The 10,090-nt window shown below is 40.9% G+C and overlaps 1 protein-coding gene across 1 annotated transcript; it reads right to left on the reverse strand.

Annotated features, from left to right (window-relative positions):
• Window positions 1-587: 587 nt before the first annotated feature.
• Window positions 588-10,084, reverse strand: LOC103389751 (heparan-sulfate 6-O-sulfotransferase 3-B-like). Its single transcript, XM_017038453.1, has 2 exons — window positions 10,027-10,084; window positions 588-1,363 (listed from the first exon to the last, which is right to left on the reverse strand). Exons 1-2 carry the CDS (start codon window positions 10,068-10,070, stop codon window positions 607-609), a joined length of 801 nt encoding a protein of 266 aa, XP_016893942.1. The 5' UTR covers window positions 10,071-10,084; the 3' UTR covers window positions 588-606.
• Window positions 10,085-10,090: the final 6 nt, after the last annotated feature.

Below are 10,090 nucleotides of genomic sequence, written 5' to 3' on the forward strand. Positions count from 1 at the left end.
TGTATGACAGTCAAACAAAGCGTTCAGAGGCTGCCAGAGCAGGAGCTGCTGCCAGAGGAGAACCTCCAGGTGAAGGAGGAGAGGGACGGAGGTGTTAGGGACTCCGGTTTAGATCTGACACCTGGATGTGTTTCCTGTGTCCACGTAGAATCCTCTCTTTGTATTCACACAAATAAAAACATCACATCTGTTCACAGAAATGAAATCATCTCTAAATCAGTCAAATTTTGTGTTCATTGTTAATGGAAACTGCTGTTTTCTCCAAAAAAACATCCATTTAAAGCCGGGGGAAAAACCCTTTTGGGTTAAGCCATAGATTCTCTGATATATTTACCAACTAATCCAGCAGGGGGTGCTTGACCTCGTTTGGTCCATCAGTAGACAATGTTAGTGAGTCTATTTTTGTGTTAAAACAGTCCTCCTGAGTTACAAAAAAAAATCACCAACACACTTGTAAAGCAGCATATTTGGCTTCTGGAGTTCTGCAGGAGTTCAGTGTGATCGGACCAATCAGAACGTAAGTGAACACCAGTCCTAATTAGGACCAAAGGTCTCCAGACAGAACATGGTTCTCCTCACCCAATTCCAGACAGAACATGGTTCTCCTCACCACCTCACCACTTGGCTGCTGTAGTCCTCTGTGGTGGCCACAGTCTCCAGAACCTTCCCTTCCTCTGAGTCTCCTTCTCCTGCTCCTCCGCCACCTCCCAGATTCCACAGCTTGGACAATATGGTCCTGTACGACTGCTGCTCCCGCCTCTCCTGCCTCCTCCTCAGTCGCTCCTCCTGGTGCTGCCTCTGACGGCTGTACTGGTAGCGGAGCAGGAAGAGATTCTTGGCGTACTCGTACAGCTCCATGTCCAGGGCGTTCAGGCCCTCGATGCGCCACCGCACCTTTTCGCTTATTCCCACGCTAGCAGCGCGTGTGCTGTTGATTTGCGTGAAGGCCTTGATGAAGCGCAGGCCAAACGTCCGCTCAAACAGGTACTGCGTCTTTCGCTGAAATTCCGTCAGGCCGTAGAAGGCCATGTTGCGAAGGTTGGCCTTGGCGCTGGCGAGGAGCACGCGTCCACGCTCCAACTCGCTCATGGAGGACATGTTGTAGCAGCCCACCAGGCTGAGGTCGGCCAGCATTCTGACCTGACGGTTGTTGGCCAGGTTAGAGGGGCAGTTCATGAAGTCAGCCAGAGGAACGCCGGTCCAGTCCTCGCCGTTGTAGCAGGCAGGAAGTTCGTCCTGGGTAGGAGGTCGGCCGTCACACATGTGCAGCGCCGTTTTCCAGGTGGCTCCGCGCTGCACGTGCTTCCACTCGCTGAGGTAGCGAGACACAGGGTCACGAAGCATGGTGATGTAGTAGAAGCTTCTGCAGAAACAAATGATGAGGTGAAAGATAAGCATCAGTTTTAGGAAGAAAATCCTGACAGTTAAACTACTGTGGTAAAACTCTGGTGTTCTGTCCTGGGACTGTCAGTGTTTGGGTTGAGACACATCAAACCTACAGAAACACCATGAGTAGTCCTCAGGGTCTAGTGTGTTTGGAAAATGAGTAAGAGTTTGGTAAAAATAAAAAACGCCTGCCTCTCTGTGCAGGTAATGATGCAGAGTAGGAACAAAAGTGTCAATAAAATTGAAACAAGACATCATCGTCCTATTATCCTGCCACAGAGACGGTCTAACAAATGAAAAATATAATTTTGTACATCTGTGGGTGATCGTGGCGACAGGGAAATCAGCCTTAACATCCTGCAGATGTGAAATGGTTTGGTTCCCTGTCTGAACAATTTGCACCTTCTTCCCTCTGATAATAAGTTTTGATCAAATGTGTCATAAACGAAGCCTGGCAGACTGAAATGAAAAGAGAAGCCGCACAGGAAGCGTTCAGTGAACACACAGCAGACCTCTGCTCTCATCTATTGAGTCCAGTGATGTTCAGGTTCACAGAGGAGGCAGGAGGAGTCCACGCTGGCAGAATCGAAGGCATTTTTTTAAATGTGTGCTCAAAAGGAAAAATACAACACAGATAAAAGGGAGACTGAAAATGTTCCATCGTGTGTGCACAGTTCAGAGTGGCCCACAGTGACAGAGAGAAACCAATTATAAAAAAAGAATATATATATATATATATATATATATATATAGCAGTAGTTTTCATTTCTCTCATTCCTGCAGCCACACTTTACACTTTAGTGTGGATTCAAGGACGTGGTTTCGCTGCAGCGATGCTGTAAACGCTTCACTTTTCACCATAAAGCTTCAGTTGGCAATATGTGTAGTTTTACCGTCTCCCAACACTCTGTGATGATGATGATGATGATGATGATGTTCTCTACAAAGCAGACAGTGTTCACAGGTAGAACCACCGTCATTCCACTTTCCTCAAACATCTGCTCTGTGAGCTGCTCATGCAGTGAATACAGTCCTGTAAACTCTTAACTTCTTTTCAAGAAATAAGGAAAAGTCTTTGGCTGCTCACTGATTGTCCACAGCATTAAACACCAGCAGCAGTGTTATTGGTGAGCTAGCATCTAGCATTTTAGCAGCAGGCTACAAATCAGTAGCAGGTGCAGTTTTGACAAAGGCGTGGCTAAGCTAACCCTGTTGACACCCTCAGCTGTGCTTCATCTTTTGGACTTTACCAGCAGTTCTGAATCGTCACTCCAGACAATGGATGAACAAAAAGTGCGACTTACAGGAGTAGCAGATACTGGTACACAAGCCTAGAGTGCCCTCTAGTGGCTGTCGGTGTGAAAATAACAAACGTGAAATTATTTTTTTTTAAATATATAAGTCGCACATGAGTATAAGTCACAAACCCGGCCAAGGGATGAAAACAAAGTGCGACTTATATGGTACATGACTCCTGAGTTTAGTGAGTGTGTTACACTGGGGACAGTTTATGTAGAGGATCTTTTTTGGCAGCAAACATCACTGCTGAACTGAAGTTTCAGCAGTGACCAAGTCCAACAACCACAGCTGCCTCGATTTCGCTGCTAATCTAAGAAATGTTGTTAAACCGGGGAGAAGTTGTGACGGTGAGGAAAGCGATCGCCTTAAAAGGTCTGTAATTGAGTCATTATTGTCCGACGGCAGATATCAATCAGCTTCGATGAAGGGTTTAAGTGAGCGGCAGGGTGATGTCATGGCAGAACACACCCGCAGACACACACATCACTCAGAGATAATGGCCGTTCACAGTGGAGGATAAGTGAATTAACAGGGAGCAGCAGATGGATGGACGGGAGCCACCGTCTCACCCCGAGGCCTGCGTCGGACTTCCTGTGGGACTACTCCTCTGTCTGTGTCAGCTGATCATGACACAGGAGGAGAAATACCACTGCGATCCTACAAGACACTGTCTACCTGTCAAACCTGTGCACCCAGAGTGGGTGGAGCTACAGCTATCATGACCATGTGGGTGGAGTTTGGGAGTTGGAACGAGAGGAACTGGACACAGGAGTGACAGCCTGGAGAGGATGTTTGTCAGAGATGGTCGTGAATTTATTTTGTTGATCAAACGTTTCATATATTCTTGCACATTTAAATTAGCATCATTTGAATAGCTTCGCAGTGAATGTAGAATAACAGTGACTGGACAATGACAGGAATCCAAAGCCCCATGAATACTAGTACTACTAGTACTACTTTTACTACTACTACTACTAATAATAATAATTATTATTATTATTATTATTAGTAGTAGTAGTAGTAGTAGTATCTAACCCATACATTTTACTCTTTTAATAATAAATAATTTTACTGTTACTATTATTGTTGTTGTTGTTTATTACCATTATCTGGTTTTCTGTCACCACAGCTGCCAGATTTTCTCTGTGTATATTCTGAAAAAAATGTTGTTAAATAACTGTCAGACAACAGTGTCGTTAATGAAGCAGCTGGACCAAACTAACCTGAGCTCAGATCAGACCGTTGCTTTTTTGCCAATGATCAGTCTGAGAGCCTGATTCTGACCTCCTGCTAACTGTCTGTCACCTTTCTTCTACACCCATCAAACCTTCAAACACCATCGATCCACCCTCCCCTCTCTCTCTCTCTCTCTTCCTTTCTCTCTCATACAGGCCAACACACACATTCAGAGGAAAACTCACCAAGTGAGATCAATATCTGACTGTTTAATCCACTTACAGACATCAAGGACAGTTTCAGCCTCCAATAAAAGCTCTGATGGAAACTTCTTTTGAGACTGAAGCAAAAAAAAAGACTTTTTCTCATGAATCAGCTTCTTTTGTCAGTTGATGTTGCCGTATCTCTCTCCGTTAGAAGATAAGATCACTTCACACTGATTTAACACGTTATTTAAATTGAGCTAGATGCATTTCTGTGTATTTGTCATACATTTCCATAATGGTAGCGTGTATTAAACCATGTTGAAGCTCAGCACCAACGTGCATCATGGTACGGCGACAGGATTTTTACACTGATTTGATAAATGGAAATGGCAGAAATGTCACAACCAACTTGGACTTGACTGGGAGTCAGTTTATGGTAGGTTAATACTTAACTCATTTAACTAGGCCTGGGCCAATAATCAGTAGATTTATTGATCGTACAATTCATGAAAACTTTGCTGGCTTTGAACCTGAACCTGTCTTCACAAACATCTGTGGCCATGTAGATCAAGAGTGGACAGATTTAATGAAGGAGACGAGGATTCTGAAAACCCGCTTCTATTTTCAGTTCAACTCTGTCTGACTGTTTCACTGACTGAGGGTCAGTGTCTCGCTGCAGGAGAGTCAGAGACAGTTATGAAACCCAGCAGAGCTGCACAAATTAAAAAAACCGAAATAGAACATGTTGGCAATTAGAGGAGCGGCGGAGAGTCAGGATCAAGTAGAGAAAGAGTTGTGCTGGTAGTGGTGATTGTTGTCAAGGCGACCAGGGGCTCAACACATCTAACGTCCTGCAGAATTCAAATAATGTTTTTTTTTTCTAATTTCTTTTTTTAAATCTGCGTATGTCAGAATCCTCGCGGTCACACTAAGAACACAAACACACTCGTTCAGATTCAAAAACTTTTCAGAGCTGATTTTAAAGACTCCTCCCTGGTTTGTCATTTCACAGATATTTGGCATGAGGCCTGGATATCAACCTCTGCAAAAAGGTTTATTCTAATGATTAAAAAATACAAATTATAATTATAATAATTGTGATGTAGAGTCTTAAAGTTCATAGAATTTCTTTAAGCTTTAAAGTCACATTTTATGACTTGAGGTTTTAGCTTTTTCTCTTCAAATGTTTTAACTAATTTGTCTTGATTTGAGTCACAAATCCTAATAAGGATCTTCAGCTAACTTGAAATACATAGTCTTAATTATTTTGGAATGTAACTTTTTTCTACTAGTACTTTTGCAGTATTTTTGGCTAACCTTTAGCTATTATCATACAGGGGTTACTTTGTGCTAGCCTTGTAGTTATTCTTTCAGATTCGTATTGAATATTTATTTTTATATTTAGGCTAACTTAACATCATGTATTTTTAATACAAATACTGTAGCTGTATTTGATCTTTCAAATCTCACACAGTGCCTGATTTTTGAGCTTGTCTTAGGTGTGAAATCCAGGTTTGAGTCTGAACCCGTTGTGGTGTGAACACGAGTCACAATAAATCACACAGATGTGGAGGGAGGAGAGGCAACGCACGAGGAGCACAGAGCTATGACTCTCACTGCTGGTGGATATGAGCTGCTATTTTTGGACAAATAAAGGAAAAGCCCCAGGGGATGCTGAGTGAGACTGGGAACAACTCCAGAAAGAAAATGTCCAGACAGAAGAAGGTGTGAAGGCGAGAATTTACTTGGAGAAAAAGTCAAATCAAAATGTGACAGACGACATGAGCAGCTGCATAAAGATGACACTTTATCTCTGCAGAAATCAGAAATGTGAGCAACACAAATCAGCCATCTGCATTTACAGGAGCACGGCTGCAGGTTACTGAGTGTGTTTGTTGTTTTTCAAACACACACACACACACACACACACACACACAAAGGTCTGGCGTGTTAAGCTGTAGCTTCTTAGCCTTAACCTTTGTTTGACATCTTAATCTGTTGGATTTCAGCTGTTGTGTTGGGTTCTGTTCCATCAAAATCCGAAAAAAGATTTTAAAAAATACTCAGTAATAAAAAAGGGCAAAAACCTGTTATAGCTAAAAGTAATAAAAGTTATATAAATTATTCCATGTTTATCAAATTTCACAACAAGAAGCTGGTCATAAACCCGTTTCAACATTGTAGTTTAGAAATAGCAGCGACAGCTAAAGGTTAGCCAAACAGTGGGTCAGCAGCTAGCTAAAAACTTACCAAAATTAGCCAAATAATAATTGACCACTAAATGTTAGCCAATACAGCTAAATCAAACCTATTATTTTTCACGTGTTAAGCCCTCAGTCTTTAACCAATACGACACCCCCACACACACACACACACACACACACAGTTTTATATATAGTGAAGAAGAAAAAAGCATCTCAGCGCAGTTGAAACTGTTGAAATCTTGGATTAGTGACGTCGGCCCTTCCTCCTCTCCACTGTAATGAACACTGTCTTCAGTCGTCTCTAATCCCCTCTGAGGACTGTGGAGATTAACTTCCACAGATCCTGAGAGAATCTCACATTTTTCACAAGAAAAGAACTGTACGGTGAAGTCAGGTCACCAGGAAACAGGTTGTTCATCTACCGGAGAGCGGCGGCAGCAGCTCTGCCTTCTACACACTGTCACTCTGTTTTTGTTTTATTAACATAAACTAAACTTATATGCTCCTCCAGTCGTTTTTGTAAAAAAAAAAAAAAAAGATCTGGGGAAATTCAGTTTTTAAAATGTCAGACTTTTGTGGCCAATGTGAGATCTGAATTTCAACCTGCTTATTTTTGCTTTTCTGTGTATGTTTTATTTTTAGCTATTTTTTAAATTAGATTTTAGCCATTTCAAATGAAATGTTTGGCCGTTTTGGCTAACTTTAAGCTAGTTTTCCTTTCACTATTTTTAACATTACATCATGCAAAATTATTTTAGCCTGTCGACGTTACTGCTTTGGTCAATTTAGCTTTTTTGGGGCAATTTCTACCTATTTGTTTTTTTACTAACGTCTGGTCATTGTCTGTTAACCAGTTATGGTCCTTCCAAACCTGAGGCTAAAAGGCTCTGGGGTAGATTTGTGCGGTATCAGCCTCCCAGTGTATCACAATCAGGCTGCAGCCCAGGAAAATCCCAGTGGAGCTGTACGTTCTCAACCTCTGCTAAATATAAAACCCTGGTGTCAGGTGCTGTACAAGCTCTGTTTTACTCCCACAACAGATGATGAATCTGAGCTGGAGTCGAACCAAAATGGTCTCCTCAAGACGAACGTGCAGAGAATCCTGTTCACCGACCTGGTGCCTTTATTCTGCTCTGTTGGGGATGAGGGACTTTTTAGTTCTCGTGGCCAGGTTTATTTGTCCGTCCATTCCTCTCTTCTACTTCAGAAACAAGAAATTACCCACAATGGAAACGACGGGACCATGGACAACATGAAGGATGTGTGATGGGTTCACGGAAATGGTGACCAAAATATATAAATATTCAGCCGAAAAACAGGAAATTGTCTGATGACAAGTCAAAAGTTGCAAATAGTTAGAAAAATGTTTTGCCAAAACTGAGAGACGGGAAAGTGACAGCAACTGGATGTCAACGTGGAACTATCTAGAAGTTATAGAAGATCCTGGAGAAAATAGTGAGGGAAAAGCACAAGTCAGAAAAAGGAACTATCACAAAAATGTACTAGACGATACTAGAAGTTTTAAAATCAGTCCGACTAAAATAGTCCAAATATATGAGAGTATTTACAAAGAACAGAACAAAATGTTGGGCAGAACTCAAACTTTTAACAGAAACATCAGCAAACGACACTTCAGGAACGAAGTCAGGCCACAAAAACATTAGCTAAATATATATATATATGGTGTGTGTGTGTGTGTGTGTGTGTGTAAATCTGCTCTGATGTGAAATAATGAGGTCAGGACTGAGTTGACAGAGAGTCACAGCTCAGTGTGTGGTCAGCAGATGAGGACGGACACGGACGTCCAGCAGTGGGAGGACCAGAGTCTGAGACCTGGGTGTCCAGAACCTCCATCACCTGCTGAGGTATGAAGGTCACGGTGTGGACCCGTCTCTTCACTGTCACTCACTGTTACAGGTTATAGTTATAATGTCAGTTAACAGTATTAACGTTGGTTTGATCATATTCACATTGTTGGTTATAACAACATATAAACCAGTTTATAAAACATGACTTTGTTATTATTCTATTGTAATATAGTGATACTACTATAATAATGTTAATAATACATTACAATAATGATATTTCTCATTAAATGTTGGTGTAACCATATAGTATTATGTTGTCATGTTACCTTATAATATTGTTTATATTATAATAACTTTTGATAATGATCTACTTTGAAGGAAATCTTGTTGGTGTTATTATTGCTGTAAATAATAATTATATAATAATTATAATATTATAATAATTTATTGTAATAGGTAATGTATTACATTATCATAATACTTAATTTTATTAACGTTATATAATATTAATAATAATTTAGCATTATAATATAATTATAATATAATCAAATATAATAATTTCTGTATGTATAATGTATAATGACTTCATAGTCATATTCTAGTATAATATTGTGATTTCAACATAACACACATGACTTCGACTACTGTTTCTGTCCATTTTTGTATTGCTATTTTTGTCATTTTTATTTATTTATATTACAAATGTCACCTTTTTCTTATCTAATTATTAAATATTTACAAATATTTTATTTTATTTTCTGGCTTTCTCTAACCTTCACCTTTATCTTCTGACCCGTCTCTACAGTGTGAGGTCTTTATTAAAGTTGCTGGACGGACCTGACGACCTGAGAGAGGTTTGTAGACGCTGAGAGAATCTCTGAGCAGCAGTGAGTCAGAGCCACATCCACAGGTAGAGACTGGACTACCTGTGGATGGAGACGCTCAGGCCACGGACCCATTCACTTACTGTCATTAGAAGAGTCAGAAATTCACACGGACCATTCAGGTGTGAGTGTGAGTGTGAGTGTGTGAGTGTGTGTGTTGTTGGACCTGTCGTCACTAACTCTCTGCTCTGATGTTCCTAGTTAATGAATCAAATGAAGTGGGACGTCTCCCACCCCCTTACCCTGTGCTACTCTGACTAACATATGGAGATTTGCTGCGTGTGGAGTAAGTGCACAGTAAAACACCCCGAGGAGCTGCTGCTGCTGCTTAAGTGATTGAGTCTGTCAATCTGAGCTCTGATTCTTCTGTAATTACAGCAGCTTCACGGAGGTCCTGAGTCCTGTCCTCTCCTGTCCTCTCCTGTCCTGTCCTGTCCTGTCCTGTACTCTCCTGTTCTGTGATGTTTGTCCCATCTCTATGAGAAAGACAGACTGAGGCTCATTTTGAACTGATATCACTAAGGTCCTTGTATGTTTGTCAGAAACAGTCCAACCTTGTCTAATGTCTCTTTGGCTAACTTTTAGCCACTGGAGTTTCTTCAGTCCAACCTGTTTGTAGTATTATTTATCACCTTTTAAATGTTTTTATTTAGCTTGGGTCAGACTTTTATATTTTCCTCACAGGCTTTTATTCACCTTATTGTCATTTTTTTCAGTCAAATGTCCGTGATAATTTCTGGTTCAGTGTTTTTTTGTTTTTGTTTTTGTTTTTTTTTTGACTGTTTAAAACTTCACCTCTGGATGATAACCAACCAACAGACACTGTTTAAAACTTTACCTCTGGATGATAACCAACCAACAGACAATCACAATTGAAAAGCAAATCAAGACTTCTTCTTCTGGACTATTTTCCTGTGACACCTGTGAGTTCAACAGACTTCATCACCAACAACAACTGAACTTTGTTGACTACAAATATAGAAACGAGCTCATGTAAACTACACAAAGTGAACTCAAACCTGTAACTCAGACTCTGGCTCGTGTGATAAAAACAGGCTCTTACCTCTTCTTCTTCTTCTGGACCTTCTTCCTGTCCCTCTGGCTCATCACCACAGGAACACAGCTGC

The sequence above is a fragment of the Cynoglossus semilaevis genome, chromosome 14, assembly GCF_000523025.1.
Source record: "Cynoglossus semilaevis isolate Cse_v1.0 chromosome 14, Cse_v1.0, whole genome shotgun sequence".
Classification (NCBI taxonomy): Eukaryota; Metazoa; Chordata; class Actinopteri; order Pleuronectiformes; family Cynoglossidae; genus Cynoglossus; species Cynoglossus semilaevis.

What these genes read in the sequence shown, in the direction of transcription:
- LOC103389751 (XM_017038453.1), bottom strand. Translation starts at nt 10,070, where the DNA reads ATGAGCCAGAGGGACAGGAAGAAGGTCCAGAAGAAGAAGAAGAG. An exon ending in GTCCAGAAGAAGAAGAAGAG is followed by an intron (nt 1,364 to 10,026) that starts GTAAGAGCCTGT and finishes TTGTTTCTGCAG; the next exon opens with AAGCTTCTACTACATCACCA.